This window comes from Eptatretus burgeri, chromosome 15 (assembly GCF_056783735.1).
Source record: "Eptatretus burgeri isolate ZD-2024b chromosome 15, Ebu_testis_v1, whole genome shotgun sequence".
NCBI classification, from domain to species: Eukaryota; Metazoa; Chordata; class Myxini; order Myxiniformes; family Myxinidae; genus Eptatretus; species Eptatretus burgeri.
In genome coordinates this window covers 16,749,494-16,772,319 of record NC_140975.1, presented here as the reverse complement: position 1 = coordinate 16,772,319, position 22,826 = coordinate 16,749,494, and the positions used below count along the sequence as shown (strand labels likewise).

Here is a 22,826-nt window from a genome sequence, read left to right as displayed (position 1 = left end):
TCAACAAGAGCATTGAAGAAGGGGCGTGGCTGGGTCTTCCAGCATGACAACGACCCGAAACACACAGCCAGGGCAACTAAGGAGTGGCTCCGTAAGAAGCATTTTAATGTGCTGGAGTGGCTTAGCCAGTCTCAAGACCTTAACCCAATAGAAAATCTTTGGAGGGAGCTGAAAGTCTGTGTTGCCCAGCGACAGCCCCGAAACCTGAAGGATCTGGAGAAGATCTGTATGGAGGAGTGGGCCAAAACCCCTGCTGCAGTCTGTGCAAAGATGTTGGAGGAAGTAGAGATGGGAGACCAGTCTGGAAGTTTGATGGCTGCTTGTGAACCCTGCCAGTCAGCCTGAGTGAAATGCCAGACTTGACGGTGCTGATGTGGTCCTCCAATAACAGCCAGCAAGATGTCGACATTGACAAGGACGTGGTCAGATGAACTGATTGGAGCGGAGGAAGAACAGCAGATATTGTCAGGGTAATTGGTCGAAGTCAGATCCAGAAGAGATGGAGTACCGTTTGTTGAAATACCGGTCAGGAAGTTGACAGATTGTGTCAGTCCCAATGCGACAGTAGTGAGTGCAAATGTTTACCTCTGCCACTGAAGGTGGACAGAGGTTATGTTTTCACTCCTGTCAGTCTGTCTAACTGTGAGCAGGATATCCACACAAAATTTGGTGCACAGTTGTCGACGAATCCGCACAAAATTTGATGCACAGGTTGGATGTGTGACAAGGACGGATTGATTTGATTTCGCTGAACATCCGGATCCGGATCCGAGAACTTTTCAAGTGATTCTTCACCGTTGAGAGATGAGATAAAAACTATATATAGCGCAATATCTCAAAAGGTAATGAATGGATTAGAAACTTTGTGGACAGGTTGGGAATGTCACTAGGAAGAATTGATTCAATTTTGGTGAAGATCGAAATCCAGATTTGGATATGAGGATAATTTAATTTTTAACTGATTCTTCACCATTGAGAGATGTGGCTAAAAATGATATTGCTTGATATCTCAGATAGTTGTGGATGGATTTGGATGAAACTTTGTGGAGATGGGTGTGTGACAATGACTAATTGATTCGATTTTGGTGAAGATTGAATCCGGATCTGGATACGAGAATTTTTTAAGTGATTCTTCACCATTGAGAGATGGGGCGAAAAACGATGTGTGGCATGATATTTCAAAAAGTTGTGGACGAGTTGTGACAGAACAAGGTGGATGAGTTGGTTAGGTGACGAGAATAAGCCGATTCAATGTTGGTTCAGGTCCGGATCCAGAACTGGCCGATCAGTGGGATACAAAATGTAAACTGTTCAGCCTGGCGGAGGTACGTGCTCGACCAAGTGCTGTTCCATTTTGCTGTGTCACTCTGAGTGATTTCTCATTCATTTGTTACTTACAAAATCAGATTTTTCAAGTATATTTGTCAGTCGATGTTTGTTATTCTGTTTGTTTTTTTGTGTGTTTATTTGTCTGTTGGGTCGCCGAAATAGGTGACCCTTATTGTCAGTAATTCTGTCTGTTTGTTTGGATGTTTGTTCGTTTGTCATCAGCATAATTGGTATTAAACGTTGGCTGATTTTTGACCAAACTCGGGTGGTAGGTACATCTTATGACCTAGTGCTTTGGAAATTGTGATGGTTGCTCGGGACGCTTTGGTTCCCTAGCAACAACTGAAAAACCTTCAAAATCGGTACTGTTCACGCGAAATCAATTCCGAAAGCCATTATCTCACGTAGGGTTATGAAATTTGGCACGGATGATCTACAGGTCATGCGCTATCAAATATATTCCAGTTTTTGTAATATATGGAAGACTTTACCCGCAGCGCCCCCTACAATTAGGGTATGCGCGAAAATTGAAGGCCCCCTAGCGACGAGGTGAGTGCATCGATGCGAATGAAACTTTGCAGGTTCATGATACTCAGTGAGTACTACAACTTTGCCTCAGGACATATTGACCGATTTCGCTTCGGTCAGGGGTCAAAGGTCAATTAGTGCAAAAATCAATAATATGCGAGAGCTGGAGGTGCCTTCGTGCCAAATGCTACTCCTCCTAGGGTTATGGTCGCATGGTCATGAAAATTCACACTAATCCTCTGGAATACATTGTGCACAAACGATCGAGCTGGATTTTCGATTTAGTTCTTTGTTCACCGACAGCACCCCCTCAAACTTTGGGGATTTCCGATTTCAAACCACATTTTCGGTACTTTTCATTCAAATGGATACCGAGTAGTTATCAGTAGATAGAACTGGATGAGATTTAATATGCATAATCTTAAGGTGATTCCCTATCCGCTTTATGACATCCATTTTGCTCTATATCTTATAATTTCCATGCTCGGCGACCCATCGCCTTGTTTATTACTTACGAAAACGGCTTGTTTATTACTTACGAAATCTAAAGATTTCGTAAGTATATTGATGACTTCCGTTTCTGTTTGTTTGTTTGTTTGTTTGTAGGCACGATAACTCGAGAACGGAAGAAGCTACCAATGTCAAATTATACCAGGTGATTCAGGAGAGGGATGGCAAGTGCTGATTAGATTTTGGTCGAAATCGGTCAAAGGTCAAGGTCACGGAGAGGTCAAATATTCGATTTTTGATGGTTTGGTACAGATAACTCGAGAACGGAAGAAGCTACCAATGTCAAATTACACCACGTGATTCAGGAGGGTGATGGCTAGTGCTGCTTAGATTTTGGTCAAAATCTGTCAAAGGTCAAGGTCACAGTGAGGTCAAACATCCAAAAAATGATAACTCGAGAATGGAAGAAGCTACCCATGTCAAATTACACCACGTGATTCAGGAGGGTGGTGGCTAGCGCTGATTAGATTTTGGTCAAAATCGGTCAAAGGTCAAGGTCACAGTGAGGTCAAACATCCAAAACATTCGATTTTTGATGGTTTGGTACAGAATCATCGTAGAACGTTCTGGTTTGTGTCGCTACCTTCTCAAGAGACAGCTTTTATTAGACAAGGTCAGAGGTCACGTTGATGATTTTGTAAGTACCAGTCTATGACTGCTTGTTTGTTTGTTTGTAGGCACGATAACTTGAGAACGGAAGAAGCTACCAATGTCAAATTACACCACGTGATTCAGGAGGGTGATGGCTAGCGCTGATTAGATTTTGGTCAAAATCGGTCACAGTGAGGTCAAACATAATTCCCTAAATTAATGTGGAGAAATGGAGTATTTTTCCTTCGCTCGACGTTACGAGTTCATTTTAACTTCAATTTTAATTTTGTCTTCGGTTTTTGCGATCGCTTAGGACGCTTAAAACTCTGTTGTCGAAATTCTGGTAAAAATCTGATGTTTTGGAGACGTTTTAAGATTGTATAAAAAATATTTCACTCGACGCGTCACGGGTCGTCCCATGATGCAGTGCGCTCGAGCAGATGCGTCGTTGAGTCACGTATGGTTTTGTGTGTGCGCGCTGACGGTGTTTTCGATAAAGATGGTGTTTAAAAGTCATTTTTTATCCCAATAAAGGTTATCGTCGTATGCCTGACTCGCTGAGCCGTGGGATTATGTCAAGATTGTTGGTGGATGGCCGACTATTACGGTTTTGTGACTTTGTTAAAATAATATTGAATAATTGCGTGGAGAAATGGAGATTTTTGCTTCGCTCGACGTTACGAGTTCGTTTTAACTTCGATTTTAATTTTGTCTTCGGTTTTTGCGATCGCTTTGGACGCTTAAAACTCGGTTGTCGAAATTCTGGTAAAAATCGGATGTTTTGGAGACGTTTTAAGATTGCATGAAAAACATTTCACTCGCGTCACGGGTCGTCATGTGGTGCAGTGCACTTGAGCAGATCCGGCGTTGATCACGTAAAGGTTTTGCGTGTGGGCGCTAACGGTGTTTTCGATAAAGATGGTGTTTAAAAGTCATTTTTTATCCCAATAAAGGTTATCGTCGCATGCCTGACTCGCTAAGCCGTTGGATTATGTAAAGATTGTGGGTGGATGGCGAATATTACGGTTTTGTGACTTTGATAAAATAATATAAAACAATTTCGTGGAGGAATGGAGATTTTTGCTTCGGTCGACGTTACGATTTTTGATGGTTTGGTACAGAATCATCGTAGAAACTTCTGGTTTGCGTCGCTACCTTCTCTCGAGACAGCTTTTATTCGACAAGGTCAGAGGTCAAGTTGACGATTTCGTAAGTACCAATCTATGACTGCTTGTTTGTCTGTTTGTCTATCAATCGCCTTCAGGTCACAATTCAAAACCGATCTTCATGAAACTTCACCACACGGTAGAGTTTGTCAAAATGCAAGAAGCCTATTGTTTTTGAGGTTAAAAGGTTAAAAGGTCAAAAGGTCAACATAGGCCAAAGGTCAACAAATTTGTCAAATTTCTGAAATCCTCAATTTTCATCCGATTGACGAGAAATTTTAACAGGATTTTCATATCGGCTGACTGGATTCAACCACTCAATTATTTTTGAGGTCAACTTTGGATAAAAGGTCAACATCGGCCGAATTTCTAAAATTGTCAATTTTCAACCGATTGACTTGAAAATTAAATAGCAATTGCATAGTCCATCACTGAATTGGGAAAGCAACTATTTTTGAGGTCAAAGGTCATCTTAAGGTCAAACTTCTCAAAGCATCAATTTCAATCTGAAAAATAATCAATTTTCATCCGATTGACCTGAGCTTTGATTAAGATTATCAATTTTAATTTCAATGAAATGGACAATTTGATGTATCCATGTCAACCTTTGGAGAGGGGATGGATTTTACAAGTATCGTGCTCTGCACGACGTCTTTTTCTTGTTTGTTTGTATGTTAATCACCTACAGGTCACAATTTCAAACCGATCTTCATGAACCTTCACCACATGGTAGCGTTCATCAAAAGCAAGAAGTTTATTCTTTTTAGGATCAAAATGTCAACATAGACAAGGGTCAACAAATTTGTCGAATTTCTAAAATCCTCAATTTTCATCCGATTGACTCGAAATTTGAACAGGATTTGCATATTTAGTCATTGAATTCAACCATCAATTATTTTTAAGGTCAAATTTGTTTTATGGATTTTGCAAATGTCTCCCAACATTTTTCTTGTTTATCTGTTTGTTTGTTTGTCTGTTTGTGCAGGATATCTCAAAACATTGTTGACAGATTCCGATGAAATTTAGTGGGCAGGTTGGGTGTATGACAAGGATGAACTGATTAGATTTTAGTGAAGATCTAGATCCGGCTACTTGAATTTTTGAAATAATTTTTCACGATTGAGAGATGGGGCAAAAAACGATATACAGCACGATATCTCAAGAAGTTGTGGACAGATTCAAATGAAACTTGGTGGACACGTTGGGTGTGTGATGAGGACGAATTGATTCAGTTTTGGTGAAGATCTGAAACTGGAACCAGATCCGATAAAAAAATTTTTGCGATTCCTCACCATTGAGAGATGGGGCTAAACCTGTATATATCACGATATCTGAAAATGTGGATGTTATCAGACAAAACTTGGTGTACAGGTTGGGTACGTGACGAGGACAAATTCATTCGATTTTGGTGAAGAACCGATTCCAGATCCGGATCCGAGAATTTTAAAATTTTTAAGTGATTCTTCACCATTGAGAGATGGGACTAAAAACGATATATAGCATGATATTTCAAAAAGTTATTGGACCCGATATGTTCTGCTGGATCAGGCATTACGTGGCAGAGGTTTGCGCTCGACCGAGTGCCCTTCTTATTCTTCTTGGATTACCTCAAACATCCCTTCACTGCTTTCAACCAGCACATGCTGGACTTGTCGCCCCAACTGTTACATTGTTGTGTCGATATGTTTAGGACTGTGTCAATATTTTCTGCAGGGAGAAACTGCCGAGGATCCTGATGTGGTGAAGAACACAATATCATCAAGAGAAAATGAAAGCCAAGAGGCTACAAGTCATTCAAGCACGGCACTAAACTGTGAGCTTAATGGCTTATTTATTATTCATCTATCTATAATTCCAGCAACCTCTGTGTGTCTGTCTGTCTGTTTGTCTGCGACCGCCGTTTCTCGACGACCGCTGGTCCGCTCTCATTGAAACTTGCCAGGAATATTGCCGGGGACCCGCGGATGTGCCTTTTGGAGGTTTGATATCGATCGGATGAGCGGTTCCCAAGTTACGGCCATGTATCTGTGAACCAATGACAGGACACGGTGCTATGACGTCACAATTAATGTTTATTTGATTAATTAAATTTTTTTAAGGATTGACGTCACAATTCTTCTTCTTCGTTTGGTATGACGTCACAATCGACACTGCGGACCTGGGTATGTGCCTTTCTCTGGGTATGTGCCATACCTGGGTATGTGCCAAACTCCCAAGGTTTGATTATTATTCAAATTATTAATTAATCCCAAGGTTTGAAATTTCCCGAGGGAAACAGCTGTTTCCCAAGGGTTTGAAAGCTGTTTTTTCCCAAGGTTGGAATTAATCATTGTGCTTGGTAGACATTTGTGAATACATTTACAGAGAGAGGGACGAGAGAGGAGGGGGGAGAGAGGGGCGAGTGAGGGGGGCAAGAGAGGGGAGGGAGAGAGGGGGACAGAGGAGGGGGAGAGAGGGGGTGACAGGGGGTGGCAAGAGAGGGGAGGGAGAGAGAAGGGTGAGAGGAGGGGGAGAGAGAAGGGAGAGAGGAGGGGGAGAGAGGAGGGGGAGAGAGGAGGGAGAGAGAAGGGCGAGAGTGGGGGGTGAAAGGGGGAGCACAAGAGAGGGGAGAGAGAAGAGCGAGAGAGGGGGCAAGAGAAGGGAGAGAGAAGGGCAGCAAGAGAGGGGAGGGAGAGAGGAGGGGGGATAGAGGAGGGGGAGAGAGAAGGGCAAGAGAAGGGAGAGAGGAGGAGTGAGAGGGGTGGCGAGAGAGGGGAGGGAGAGAGGAGGGGGGACAGAGGAGGGGGGCACGAAAGGGGAGGGAGAGAGGTGGGGCGAGAGAGAGGAGGGGGACAGAGGAGGGGGAGAGAGCGGGCGAGAGAGAGGGGGCGTCACAATTCTTCTTCTTTGTTTGATATGACGTCACAATTGATGCTGGGGACCTGATACTGCAGGCACGAAGCTGCACATACTGGCACGCACCTACGGGCCCGCCCCTACGGGCCCACACTGGTCATTCTTAACTCGTGTTAGTCAACGTAGGACGTAAGTCCTTTTGCATCATAAAAAAATCATAAAACCCTTCAGGACAAAATATTTTTGTTTTTTATTCTAAGGTGAGAAGCTGCACCTTTTAATTCAAATAAAATTGTACCTTAGAGTAATTAATACTTTCCAAGTAGAAAATCATGTTTTTATTTCTTCAATCACACCTTATGGCTGTTACGGTGACCATCGCCGCGGAATATGTCTCACACGGCAAAACCACATAATCCTCAAAGAACAACCATCCATCTGCCACCCAGACGATTGTTCATGCTAATGCAAACCATTCAACCAGAAGGCACATGATGTGATCGGCGGGTAAATCGAAATATGTGAAGTGTGACAAGCACTCCCCCGATCTCCAATGGACATAAAGTCCTTCACCAAAGCATCACCTCCAATCCGGAGGCCTCAGCAGAGGCCTCAAACAAGCACTCCATTCAAAACTGTTGATAAGGAACAGTTGGCTTGGCAAGTGCGAGATAGATGCTTGGAAACTGAATACACCCCTATATTTCAATGCTGGGAATTAGCACCATTTTGTGTGTTCCTGCAGTTGTTTCCTGGGGTGTGTTCCATTACCAACAAGAGCGAGAATTGCTTTGCAATACACACAGGTCCGAATGAGTGTTCGGGAGACAAAAAAATTGTTTGCGTTTAACGCCTGCTTGAGCCTATACCGGTACCAAAATGAAGTTCTATCCCCCCCCCCCCATGTTTTGTTCATTCCTCAGCTTTGCCTCTATTTCAAATTAAAAATAACCTGATGTGCATGCAAGGCAATAACATGTGTATGGCTTCTTTGCATACATAATACATCGTGGTTATAGACTTGGGATCATTCCAATTGCACTGTGCTATGGAATAACACCAAAGCCTCAGGCCAGAGGCCTGCAGATCTGTGCTGCTTCATGCAATGGTGGCAAATGATTTTATTTGGGGTGTCAGGCCAGCTGGCCAGCCATTGGGTGTAAAGCAGTGGGCTGGAGTCAGGGCAGCTGAACACTGACCCATGAAAATGTGTCATGTTGGCTTGCCTTAAAGGGCATAACTCTGAAAAAATGATGAAATGCTCTGAAACTTGAACTTGTTCTATAACTTATCATGATAAAGCCATGCACCAAGTTTCAGTTGAATATGTTAAAGTGTATGGGGAAAAAATTCGGTAAAAGCACAGGTGTGATGGACCCTGGATTGACAAATAGCAAACCTATAATCCCCTCCATTGAAACTGGTAGGGGACTAATAAGCTTGCTATCACTTGCCAAACCAGCCATTCCTTGTGAACCGTTCTGATTGAGTGCTTAAAGCACTTGGCGAGTGCTCGACAAGCTGCTTGGTAATGGAACACCCCTGCAGTAGCCGTTCGATGATGACAACACTTCTGTATTTTCACACTACTTAGCCTTAACAACTCTGGCTAATTATGCACAAAAACATTCATTTATTATAAAAATTGCTCATCCATTTATTTGACCATGTATTGCCCAGACCACTGGCTCGATCCTTCCCCAGGGGGGGGGGACCCGGGGACCAGGGGACCCGGCTTGTGTACATGAAGCAAAAACATGTCTACTGCTTATGTGCATTTATAATACATCATACATCATGGTTATATCGGTTGGATAATTCAAATTGTGAATATGAGACTTGCGAATTCAAATTGTGAATATAAGACTTGCGAAGGAGTCTTTGATTTACAAAAAACCAACATGGTGGAAGCAGGATTTTCTTCTTAACCATTGGGGGTGGAGTCATGCTAGCTCTCCAGCCAATGGGATTGAAGGCTTTTTACGCATGCTGCTTCATTACGTTTTTTAATGTACAAGATACCAGACGGCCCATTGCACCTAATGCCGACAAACCTACTCCCTTTAATCTATCTACTCAGCAACCCTTTCTCTCATTTGCGACTACTCCATCACACATTTCCATCAAAGCCTCTATCCACTCCTACTTATTCTCCTTTTCCCACTGCCTTCTTTACACCTTCACATACTTCCACTCAACCCAATCACTCATTTCCCTCATTCCCTTCATCCACTCCCACTTGTATAATAAATCCCTTGTCTCACTGTGGTACATAAGGAATTGACAATGATCTAGACATTTTTGATAATAACCATATTTGTGCTTTTAACACCTTATTAGGAGTTGAAATGGCCACAAAAAGATTCTCACAAGTTAATTCATGGGTAAATAAGTGTGTGTGTGTGTGTGTGTGTGTGTGTGTGTGTGTGTGTGTGTGTGTGTGTGTGTGTGTGTGTGTGTGTGTGTGTGTGTGTGTGTGTGTGTGTGTGTGTGTGTGTGTGTGTGTGTGTACGCGCGCGTGTGTTGCTATGTCTGGCTTTCGTCTTGGGACAACAGTGCAGTAATTGGTCTTTATTTTGACTTGGGGGGGGACATTTCAAAATGGCTGCCATTGGGGCTTCATAATATATAGCTTCTGTGAAGTAAACACTTTTTATGCACAAATTTTCAATGAAATTGGAAGCAAACACAAACATACAATATATTGTGTCTCTGTACCAAGTTTATGGCTTATATATGTATATGTATGTATATATGTATATATGTATATGTATATGTATATATGTATGTATATATATATATATATATATATATATATATATATATATATATATATATATATATATATATATATATATATATATATATATAATAATAAGCCTGGTGTTGGCTTAGTGGTTAGGGTGGCGGTTTGGGATCCCAGGATCCTGAGTTCAAGCCCCGTTGGCTGCTGAATTAACACCAGGGGGTTGACTCAGCCTGTCATCCATCTGAGGTCGGCGAAGTGAGTACCAGTGTACTGGTCCCGGTGTGGTACATAAGGATAATGGTGCCGTGTGGGTCTCGGAGATCGACTCGGAACCAAGACTGGTGCCCTGGTCTGCGTTACCTCCACCTCTGATTGCGAGCACAACTCGCTGTGTTCGCTCAAGGCCGTTGGGACGGGCGTTGGCGTCTCGACTGATTGTGGTGCGTGAGTTGTTTTGGCGCATTAAATGCATGCAGCCAGCAGCGCTGTTCAGCGCCCCCGGCCAAGGTCTAAGGCTGGCGCCACGGCTTCCAGATAGCGGGCTGCCGGCCTCGGGATGTTTATCTACGTCGGGTCTGCCTGGGGGGAGTGGGCCGGAGGCGTTTGATGGGGCCGGAGGAGGTTAGCTCGAGAGGTCGTTACGACCTTGGCCAGGGTCATGTCAGCATGGGCCACCTGGGGGGGGGCGTTTTTGCTGCATAATGCCGCTGTGCTTCTCATTTTGCTGCTTCATATCGGTAACGCGGTCAGACCTGACCTTTAATGCTCCACTCGCTCGCATCGACACATTATATGATGTGGTGTGCTATTATACTTTGTTATTTTCATTTTATTTCCATGATTATTATACGAAATCCTTCGTGTTCTGCATGCTTCTTATAATACTGATCATTTAATAATCATACTTTTAGGAGGGAGGAGTGTGGTGTAGTCATGCCCACGGGGAGGGGCATGATGATGATGCATGATGGGCGTGATGGTGGAGGAGTGGCCGTGGGGTTCGGCGAGGGATATGAGGTGTGCACGCCGTCTGAGGTGTCGTAGTAATACTGGAGTCGGCCGGCTCGTGAGTGTACCGCGTACGGAATAAAGGAGAGCCGCGGGCACAGTACGCCCTGGCTCGCACTCGTGCAACACAGCCCGGCTCGACTGTTCCTCCGCTTCGTGTCTGCCTGCTAAGCATCTCCCAATTCAGTACAGTACATGCCCCGGTTAGAATAGGTGTACCATATCCCTGTGTGTTGTAAGAGGTGACCAGGGTTGGCGTCAGGAAGGGCATCCGGCCATAAAAAAACATTGCCTCAAGAAAAAGCCTAACCCCTGCACAGCAGGGAAAAATGGCTGTAAAAACGGTCATATATATATATATATATATATATATATATATATATATATATATATATATATATATATATATATATACATATATATATATATATATATATATATATATATATGTATATATATATATATATATATATATCTATATATATATATATATATGTATATATGTATATATATGTACATATGTATATATATGTATATATATGTATATATATGTACATATGTATATATATATGTATATATGTATATATGTACATATATGTATATATATGTATATATATGTATATATATATATATGTATATATATATATATATATATATATATATATATATATATATATATGTACACTGATGAGCCAAAACATTATGACCACTGACAGGTGAAGTGAATAACACGGATTATCTTGTTACAATGGCACCTGTCAAGGGGTGGGATATATTAGGCCAGGCGCCGGCAACCTAAACCAGGCCGCGGGCCACTGGGCCACGTTCGGGCCACCTCGCGGGCCGCACCCCTCTCCCAACCCGAAAAAATAACAAACACATCTAAAATCAATGATAATAAATGTAATTGTAAATTGAACCTTAAGACCTTCAGCCATCTGAAACAACAACGAAAAAATATTTAAGACCAAGATAAGTGGACTCGAAGCAAAAATAATATATTGTGACGTACAGAGACTGTGATATATGTGGAAGAATCATATGTCCACATATGTTAAATTTGCCGCCGGTTCAGAAAAATGTTTCGCGGGCCGCACCTAATGGAAATCCGGACAAGGCGCCACGGGCCGCACGGGAGGAGTTCGTGGGCCGCATTTGGCCTGCGGGCCGCAGGTTGCCGACCTCGGTATTAGGCAGTAAGTGAACAGTCAGTTCTTGAAGTTGATGTGTTGGATGCAGGAGAAATGGGCAGGAGTAAAAACTTGAGCAACTTTGACAAGGGCCAAATTGTTATGGCCAGACGACTGAGTCAGAGCATCTCTGAAATGGCAAGGTTTGTGGGGTGCTCCCAGTCAGCAGTGGTGAGTACCTACCGACAGTGGTCCGAGGAGGGACAAACCACAAACCGGCGACAGGGTGTTGGGCGCCCAAGGCTCATTGATGCGCGAGGGCAATGAAGGCTATCCCATCTGGTCCGAACCGACAGAAGGTTTACTGTGGCACAAGTCACAGAAAATTTTAATGGTTGTCACGGGAGGAATGTGTCACAATCCACAGTGCATCGCACCCTGCTGCGCATGAGGCTGCGTAGCCGCAGACCGGTCAGAACGCCCATGATGGCCCCTGTCCACCGTTGAAAGCGCCTACAATGGGTGCACGAGCGTCGGAACTGGACCTTGAAGCAGTGGAAGAAGGTCGCCTGGTCCGATGAGGCCCGTTTTCTTTTAGATCACGTGAGTGGCCGTGTTCGTGTGCGCTGTTTACCTGGGGAAGTGATGGCACCAGGATGCACTGTGGGAAGATGACAAGCCGGTGGAGGGAGTGTGATGCTCTGGGCAATGTTCTGCTGGGAAACCCTGGGTCCGGCCATTCATGTGGACGTCAATTTGACACGTCACCTTCCGAAACATCGTTGCAGACCAGTTACACCCCTTCATGGCAATGGTATTCCCTGATGGCAGTAGCCTCTTTCAGCAGCATAATGCGCCCTGCCACACTGCACACATTGTTCGGGAATGGTTTGAGGAACATGATGAAGTGTTCACGGTGTTGCCCTGGCCTACAAATTCTCCAGATCTCAATCCGATTGAGCATCTGTGGTATGTGCTGGACCAACAAGTCCGATCCATGGCGGCTCCACCTCGCAACTTACAGGACTTGAAGGATCTGCTGCTAATGTTTTGGTGCCAGATACCACAGGACACCTTCAGGAGTCTTATAGAGTCCATGCCTCGGCGGGTCGGCACTGTTTTGGTGGCACACGTTGGACCAACACCATATTAGGCAGGTGGTCATAATGTTTTGGCTCATCAGTGTGTGTGTGTGTGTGTGTGTGTGTGTGTGTGTGTGTGTGTGTGTGTGTGTGTGTGTGTGTGTGTGTGTGTGTGTGTATACATATATATATATATATATATATGTATATACAGTCATGCGCCGCTTAACGACGTTCCGGGCAACGGCGGATCGCATATACAACAGATCTGCCAGCTCTGGAAAAAAAAATGAAAAAAAAATGTAGCTGAAAAATTCCTATCGCCGAGTGATGAAGCCGACGTAGCGCTGCCAGTCGTATACAAATAGCACGTACAATTATGTACGCTGTACAGTACATAATACTTCATAATGATAATAAACGACAGTATGGCCCTGTTCTAATGCGATCGTTGAGATCCATAAAATGTCATTGCGAAAAAAGCAGGGTCATGCTAAATCAGGATTCAAGGAAATCGGCTTTCAAACTGAACCAATGTTTGCACGTTTACCTTCCAGCAAGTAAATTACCTTTGAATTGAAGAATTCCGCGAATAAATCGTTGTTATACTTGAAATTAAAACACAAATTAATTTTTGGTGAAGCTTTTCATGTTCTTAAAACAATCGCACTGTTCCGAAAATATATATCACAATTGACAGGAGCTCGTGTCTTCATTTATAAATTATAACATCGATGCAATGATTACGTATTTATAAAATCCAAACGCTATTTATTCATCTTTCTATAATCGATTTGAGAGGAGATTGTAAGCTGCTGCTAATAACACCGATGGCCATCATGAACAGCACAAAGGTAAAACTAACGTGTCTTCCGTCTCTCTTGGATGTGTGTTACAATTGCCGACAGTATTCAGTACAGTAACATGCTGTACAGGTTTGTAGCCGAGGAGCAATCGGCCACACCATACAGCCTAGGTGTCTAGGTTTGTGTAAGTACGATGTTCGAAAATGAAAACGAAAAAAAAATGATGTTCGCACAACGACGACGTTGCTTAACGACGCGTTTCTCAGAACGTATCCCCGTCGTTAAGTGGCGCATGACTGTATATATGTATATATATATATATATATATATATATATATATATATATATATATATGTATATATGTATGTATATGTATATATATGTATGTATATATATATATATATATATATATGTATGTATATATATATATATGTATGTATATATATATATATATTTCATTTGAAAAGTTGTACTGAATATCCCATGCAAGTCTTTACATTTTTCTGAATTTCTCATAATGGTGTACATTAAAGTCAAGTGTCTTCTTCTTCTTCTTCTTCTTCTTCTTCTTCTTCTTCTTCTTCTTTCGGCTGCTCCCTTTAGGGGTCGCCACAGCGGATCATCCGTATGATCCGCATAGTGATTTGGCACATGTTTTACGCCGGATGCCCTTCCTGACGCAACCCTGGTTGCCTCTTATGACACGGGGATATGGTAAACCTATTTTAACCGGGGTATACACCGGCCCAGTATACTGGTACTCATTTCTCCGACCTCGGAAGGATGACAGGCTGAGTCAACCCCCTGGTGTATTAATTCAGTGGCCCAACGGGGCTTGAACTCAGGACCTTTTGGATCCCAAGCCGCTGCCCTAACCACTGCGCCAACACCAGGATACATTAAAGTCAAGTGTATGGGTCATTAATGTTTCACCTTCTAGACATGTACACCCTGAGTTATAATGTATAGCACACCCTGAAACGTATTTATAAACTTACAGCAATGATAACATTAGAGTATTAAATAAAGTGTATAGTTGTGTATACTATTCAAACTACAGGCCCACAATAATGTTTTAATTCAACATTAACCAGTACAACATTGACAGCTTAAACACAAAGTCACACTGAAACAGTTTACATCCACTTTTTCACAATAGTACATTACATCCCGTGCAATGAGATGTTTCAGTGTCTCTGGGACATGAGCTTCTAGTTTTTTTCCGGTCTGTACTTGAAGGTGATGGATACACATCTGTTGGCTGATCTATGTTCTGTAGATCTTGCATGATGTTGGATCCAACCAATTTTTCTAGCCTGACGTTTTCCTCATCATCAGTTGTATTACTGGGTGACTCTGCATCGGAGTCATGTAAAATAGATGTAGCTCTATCAGCCAACGTCACCACATTTGCTCTGCCTTCAACCTGTATTGTTGTCACACCTTTTCCAAAGTGTTGCAAGAGGCGGCTTCTTCAATGTTTTATGCTTTATGCTGGAACATCATTCAGCAAATAAGATGTCAGTTGAGCGCATCGATCATGCAGCATGAATTGGCAATTTTGTTGTTCTGGCTTGATTAACCACACAAAAAAAACGACTGAATGCCTCATCATTGACTGTGTTGACGTTTTGGGCATTTCTTTTTGGATAACACTGGTCAACAATTTTTTACTTTCTGAATGTTGTCTAGATTTCTACAAGTGAATTAGGGTATTCTGGCACTGCTGAATCAGGAAATGGCATCCGTTTCTCTCCATCAGGTCAGGTTTTTGTGCTAAGTTGATTTGAAAAAATCAGATCTTGTGACAAAATCAATTACATTTTTGTGGCATTATCAGCTGATTTTTGTCAACATATATCATCCTAAACATGTTTTTAAGAAAAAAAAATGTTTTGCCAACAACATTTATTGATTACATGATAGAAACATCGATTACTGTCATCTGAATGGTGGGCATCGATAAAGGTAAGTACAAGTAAATTGCATGTTGCGTCACCACTGTTCAAACTTCAGGGCTTGAACTTCCGTTTCTTCGAACTCCTGGAATGTTCAGCGGCAGGGAGGTCTCTCTTCAGATTCCAACAGTAGTCAGCCATCATGACTGCGTCCCAGCGACCCTGATACCTGGTCTCCATCTCCTTCATGTCCTGATGGAATCTCTCCCGCTGCTCGTCACTCATTGAACCCAGGTTCTCAGGAAACCGGTTCATATGTGAAAATAGGTAGTGCATCTTGATGCTCATGTTGCAGCCCAGGTTTCTGAAAGCAGTCAGCATGTTGTTGACAAGTTCTGAGTAGTTTCTGGCCTTATTGTTGCCAAGAAAGTCCTTCACTACCGAAACAAATGTCTTCCACGCTTCCAGTTCCACTTCGTTCATTGAGTTTTTGAACTCTGGATCTCTGATGAACTGACGGATCTGAGAACCATCAAAGATGCCAGCTTTCAACTTCTCCATGGTCAATCCTGGAAAAGCCTGGCACAAGTAAGTGAAGCAGTCACCATCTTTGTCCAGAGCCTTGGTGAACTGCTTGATTAAGCCGAGCTTGATGTGCAGCGGTGGGAAGAGTATTCTGTCTCTGTCCACCAGAGGGTCGTTGATGACGTTCCTTTCTTTGCATGGCACCAATTCCTCCCGCACAGGCCAGTCCTTCTTCGTGTAATGCTGAGCACGGTCCCTACTATCCCACATGCACAGAAAACATGGGTACTTGGTGAAGCCAGACTGTTGTCCCAACAAAAAGTTCACCATCTTCAGGTCAACACAAATAAACCACTTATGCTGATCATAACCAATTTTCTCCAGCACGTACTTCACCACTTCATACTTCTCCTTCAGTGTAGTCGAGTGAGCGATGGGTACAGAGGCAAACTGGTTGCCGTTGTGTAGCAGAACACATTTCAGTGATCGCTTGCTGCTGTCAATGAACAGTCTCCAATCTTTGGGTTCGTACTGTGGCACTCCAAGCTTGAGCAGAAGCGCATGTAGGTATTGTACATTCTTCAGAGTTCGTTATTTCAAGAAATACAACTTTTTTGTATCACATTATTACAAAATCTGCCCCATTAACTTTAGTTTTGATCCACGAACTTTATGCTTTGCCTCACCAATTTTTGGAAGATTTTGAGGTTTTATGACTTCAAACTGATCCCTTTTCGACATAATCACCCAGAACTATCGTACCTGAATACTTCTTGTCATTAAAATAATTATTTCCAATCAAAACAATTATTTGACATGACATTTTACCCCCACCAACTTCTTCTAAAATGCTCCACACATGCGTACATGTGAACAAAAATGTAAAAAACGACATGTGGCCATATCTCAAAAACTTGACCTGATTGAACAAAACTAATGTGAGTTTTGGATTCAGCGCATCAGATTCGTCCTAAATCAGCTTAAAAAATGCAGACAACAAATTTGTTGTTGACCAGTGTAATCTGTAAAATATGAAATGTTTCTTCCAAACATAAATGCCTGCATGCACACTTGCTTAAATTTTGTCCTCAACAGCATGAATATCTTATGCAAACATCATCCTTGCTTTGACATTTACTGCTAGGGTGTCAGTTCACTTTTCACATATATTTAGTAGGCTTTCTTGGATAATACTTTTTTATCATTGCTAATAATCTCAACACCACTGATGTGACAGCAGCGTTCTGGGTGATGCTGAGCAGCACCAAAGTTAAGTTCCTTTGCACATATGAAGCAGTGTGTTTGATAGTTATATGGACGAGACGCAGATCTCAATGTAGAAACAGGAGAGTCCCTTACCTTGTTGGAAATGTCAGTATTAAGAGAATGCAATGTTTCATGATAAGGTGTATTTCTTGTAACAATAATCATGCACATAATGTTTGAGAATAATAGCTTGAATTTTCACTCATTTTCACAGATTTTTGGAAGCTTCTATCACCATTGAAAGTCCCTCTGACCCAAAACTCTACTGCTGCCATGGGCACCTTCACACAAATTGCATAAAAAGATTGCAAAAATATCTTTGCTTGGGTCAGCCATGATTGTCAATTTCTCATCTGCAACAAATAAGAAAACAGTTTATTAGAACATACAGCACTAATACAAAGGTAATGTAACAAAACACTGTACAGGATTGTACTCGAATAGGCACACTCTCCTGCATATTGAAATATTACACAGTAATAAATGGAAAGTTGTTATACAAGTTGAAGGAACAATCAACAAAAACAAATCTAGACTTACACTGACAGACTTATAATAACACCATTGTAACATGGTTATTTGAGTGAGATTTATGGTTCGTAATTTTCACTCTATAACTTACATTTTGTCACTTGTGGGCCATCGTGCATTAAAAAAAGACATGTGGAGCATGTGATATAACTCAAATAATTAATCCCCTATTATCACACACTCTAAACCAGTGGTGATAACAGAAGTTAATTAAGCAGCAAAAAAAAGAGAATCATTGTTACAAATAGTCTACATGTCTTAAAGAGTTTAAAGGCAATAAACACCTGTTGTTGAATTTACTGAGAAAACGACTGTTTTGGACACATTTGAAACACTTTACAAATCTGTTGGTGCAGGTTTACGTCATTTATGACTCCTCTACTGTGACTTCCTGTCAAATTCCTGTGCACTTGAGCTATGGTGGCCGATAAGTGATCGGGGTAGGGATAAAAACAAAGAGCAACTAATTATAATTAATAAAATAATTACTAAATTAAGGATTGTTGGATTAAATTATAATACTGGTATATTTTTGAACAAAAGGTGTATAATATGTCAATATGATCATTAAAATCAAGTCTTGATACTTATTTATACAAACATATTTGAAAAATATTAAGATATAATTTAGCATATTTAAAATAAAATAATTACATTTTTCAAAGAAAAATGTTCCAGTAATGAGTAACAGTTATTTATTTTACTATTTTATACCATAATTAAGAGTGTTTATGAATCATTTATTATCTAAACCTTGAAAATTCATTATTTACAGTTTTGTAACAGGTCATATCCCTTGACCGAATAAAAAAGACAGGATTCCCCAAGTGTGAATTTATAATAATTTTTTCTGCAGATGCAGGACAATCATACAAAGATTTAGCACCAAAAAAACGATCATTATCGAAGATGTCCAGGTTGGGCTATTTTCATGTCAACTTCTATTGCACTACCTTTTCTACTCTTTCATCCATGAGCACAAGCTGTAGTTTTAAGCTAATTCAGTTCAGTGGTGCGGTAGTGCATCGAAGTCAAACAAACAAACACCTCAAATGCTCATGATAATTTCCAATGTCTATGGTCTTCATACAGAGAATCAACATATTTTATTACATTATGACTTGCAATAGCCACCACCACGAGGAATACATACTACACGATACACTCATACTATTCAGCCTTGACAACTCGGGATAATTTTGTACAAAAACCTTCAGTTTTTTTAAAAAACAAATTGCTCATCGCTTTATTTGGGTGGTGTATTGGCCAGACCACTGTCTCAATTGCTCCCGAATAAAAAAAAATGTTAAAAACCCAGTTTATGTACTTGAAGCAAACGCATGCCTTCTGGTTATGACTGCACGAGATTTTAAACATGGTAGGGATGGAGATGGCAAAAATGCAAATGGAATCTTCTGTCGTCAAGTCGGCAAGCTGGGAGCAACAATTCACATTTATTACCACATCTGATGCAATTTAAATGCTCCAATGGTGGAGATGTGCTCTACTTGAAACTTTGTTCGATATATGTAGCTTTTTGATACCTATGGTCCGTAATAAAAAATTGTATTGGTGTTCAAGCAAGTGACAAATTGCAAATTAATAGTAGGATAAGACATACATGGCGGAAATAGTGCCACCTTTGGTAGTAGATAGTCCGACAAACCATCTTCCTTTATTGAAGGATACTCCCACCTGGAGGGCGGGAGTGCCTGCTAGTAGTGGTAATGTGTGAAATCTATTAAAACAAACAATGAATATTATGAATACCATTGACAAAATTGTTTGGATGATACCTGAAAGTACATATTATGCAGTTTAGTTTCTCATTTGGTATTTCATTTTGCAATAGTGACCAACAGAAGGTTTTTGTGAAGCAAAAGTTGGATTCCTTCGGTGCTTTTGTGCAATAACCTCAGTGCTTGTATGATGTCTGCTGGCAGTGCTTGGGCGAGCAGAGTCTGCCATCGAGACGAGCTGGTTCAAATCATGCAGCCCCCGACAGGCCACACTGACACGATCTCCAGAAGCTTCGGGGGACTCGATGAGAGATGACCTGCAGCACAAGGAGTTGCTGCTTGCAAAGCTGCGAGCACTGGATGAAGGGACGGATGCAGAGCAGTACTCTCCGTCGCCAACGCTCGAGGATATCGCACGTCCCAGCCTAATCATGCAGAACAGCAATAAGGATCGATTTGAGGAGATGATGATGAAAGATGTGCCACAGACTTTCAGTCCACCACAAACCTTGCCTTTGACAAAGAAAGTGATTCGTGAGACGATTGTCCGGGGAATGCCTGGACAGTCAACCTTGGAGAGCATTGAAGAATTTCACATCGATAGTTTTACCCCACATTTTGGACACAGAGCTGGACAGCGCCACTTGGACGATGGTCAAAATGAGCGTGATGTCAACACTGGCTCCAAGTCCTACTTGATGGAACTGTTGTTTGGCCCAAAATTCGAAACAACGAAGAATAATGACACTTCTTTCAAAGAGGTGATTGTGCTGCCAGCAGCCAATGAAAGAGCAGGTCTTCCCAAAACCGATGATGTCATTCCCACCCATTCAATAGACCCTCGCCAAAAGAAAAGATTGAAAAATCGCTTGGCCCGACCTACCCCCCACTACTGCAAAGGTGGTGCTGGTGAGGATTAAATCTGTAGGTTTTACCAGCTCATAATGGCCATGCTTGGCCACAAAGCTTGCAATAAAACCTCACACAATCTCTTCTACCTATAGACTCAATGCAACAACATGAGAATTCCTGAGTACAGATTGTAAGTACAGCAGCACAGTATTGCCTTCACTCGACTAAAAGCAGACCTTTGGCCCGGGGTTTGACATATCGCCAAGTGTGATGCACAGACATTAATTATCGACTCGACTGACCTCCCGGCCTGCATTCATTCATTCATTCAAGATAGATACCAGCCAATCGGAGTGGGAAAATCCGAAACGAAAAGCCAGAAAAGGTTTGCACAGTCATATTACCATTTTTGGGGGCACTTGCACTTAGAATAAGCACAAATAACCACCGATTTATTTGTCACCTTCTGTCACTTAAAATACACAGTAAATAATACAGTGTGGTCATATATTGAAGGATCAACCACTAATTGCAGTCTGTTTGAGAAACCTTTACTGAGCCTGGCTTGTTCATCCATACTGCCATTGTGACTAATCTAAAATTGGTCACAATGGCTTTTGTATGTTTTGCATTCATCCATGTGTACAAGCAATTGTTACCTCTGGCTAAGGATTGAGACTACATAGTGAAGGGTCTCTGCAAGAAGAAACAGCTGTAGAACAAAAATAATAATAACGATTTTTCTGTTTCCCGTTGAACTTATCTTTTTCTCGCTTCATATCTAACTGTTGCTCAGTGAGTGGACTGCAGTCTAAAAGTGTTTTTTTCTATCATGCAACTCTGTTCCTGTACAGGGAATAATAAACCTCTGTGTCCATCTGTCATGGTTTTGCTCTTCACTTGTTTTAACCTTGAGGTAGCTCAAAAGCAGAAAAAGGGGGCACATTTTCAGAAAGGACAACATACAATAATTTCACAAGTTGGGGTTATACATTTTAAAGAGGAACACAACCGCAATACTTTTTTCTCTCTTAAATCATTGGAAATCATTAATCACAGTCTAATTTGAAGGGGGAAAAATTTGAAATCACAAATTGCTGAAAAAAGCCTTAAAGTGTCGATTTCCGATTTTGCCAGTGGTGTCTGAACCACTGAACACCTTGAACCCACCTTGATCCAAAAGCTCGGCTTACAGAGAGAAACAGTGTACTTCGAGCTCGGATTCCGGATTTAGTGTGCTTCTTTTGTGTGTATATGTATATCTATTATAATACCAAGCTTGCACACTAAAAACTCGGCTCGCCGTCACACGATCCCTATGAAATTGCTGTGGCACTTAGTGGACATGCCGACAATGTTTGGGAAGTCTTGGCGTTCCATAGTACCACTTGCATTTTGCACAATGCGTATTTTTGTCATTCCCCGTGTACGGTCTGTCGTCTGCTACGAGCTATGTTGTACTGCTATCCCATGCATGTGCACGGGTATCGCTAGTATATATATATATATATATATATATATATATATATATATATATATATATATATATATATATATATATATATATATATATATATATATATATATATATATATATATATATATATATATATATATATATAGTGTTACGGATTTCAGAATCCGATCCGATGAATGCATCCACACATCCAGGTCCTCAGATAGTTATTTCCTTAAATGCATGTCCAGGATAGACCCATCACCATGTCTGGTGGGATTCTAAATATGATGCATTGAGAAGGGTAAAGAATAGATCCCCTCTCTTATGGGAAGCTTTTTATCTTTACGACAGACACATTTGTGCATGCCATTTCTTTCACGGACGCCGACGCCCGCCTTTTTCCAGCGACGTTGACACATTTCTTTCACGGACGCCGAGACCTGCCGTTTTTCCAGTGACGTTGACACACATTTCTTTCACGGACGCTGAGACCCGTCCTTTTTCGATCGGCATTTGACACCGCGAGGAATAATAACTAGAGCGCGGTTGTCATGGTAACAGTGCGCAAGTGGGGTGGTGTAAACTTGAGAGGAGTCTGTGCTGGCACAGACAGGCCACCTATAAAGAGGAGAGGTCCGTTCTTGGCGGACGACAAACGGCGTGTGGGAGTGAGCGGCGCGCGTGCTGGTCAGTCAATGAATGAGGAACGGGTCGGTCGACGGCGAGTCAGTTTGTCAGTCAGTTGATCAGTGCCAGTCAGACGGTTGCGCGCGCCGTGGCAATCAGACGGTTGGTTGCTTCATCCGTGCCAGTCAGGCGGTT

General features: G+C 41.8%; 1 protein-coding gene across 12 annotated transcripts in view; it reads left to right on the top strand.

Moving 5' to 3' along the window:
* Window positions 1-21,427, top strand: part of LOC147011633 (lebercilin-like) — a 63,660-nt gene extending 42,233 nt beyond the window's left edge. For 11 of the 12 annotated variants that reach the window (XM_085856061.1, XM_085856064.1, XM_085856067.1 and 8 more), the window contains 2 exons: window positions 5,838-5,937; window positions 19,898-21,427. In XM_085856061.1, coding sequence (XP_085712187.1) covers window positions 5,838-5,937; window positions 19,898-20,613 — 816 coding nt within the window. In that variant the 3' untranslated portion in view covers window positions 20,614-21,427. Of the gene's footprint in view, window positions 1-5,837; window positions 5,938-17,637; window positions 17,774-19,897 lie in introns of those variants that run through there. The other variant, XM_085856072.1, reaches the window with a different exon arrangement.
* The last annotated feature ends 1,399 nt before the right edge of the window (window positions 21,428-22,826 follow it).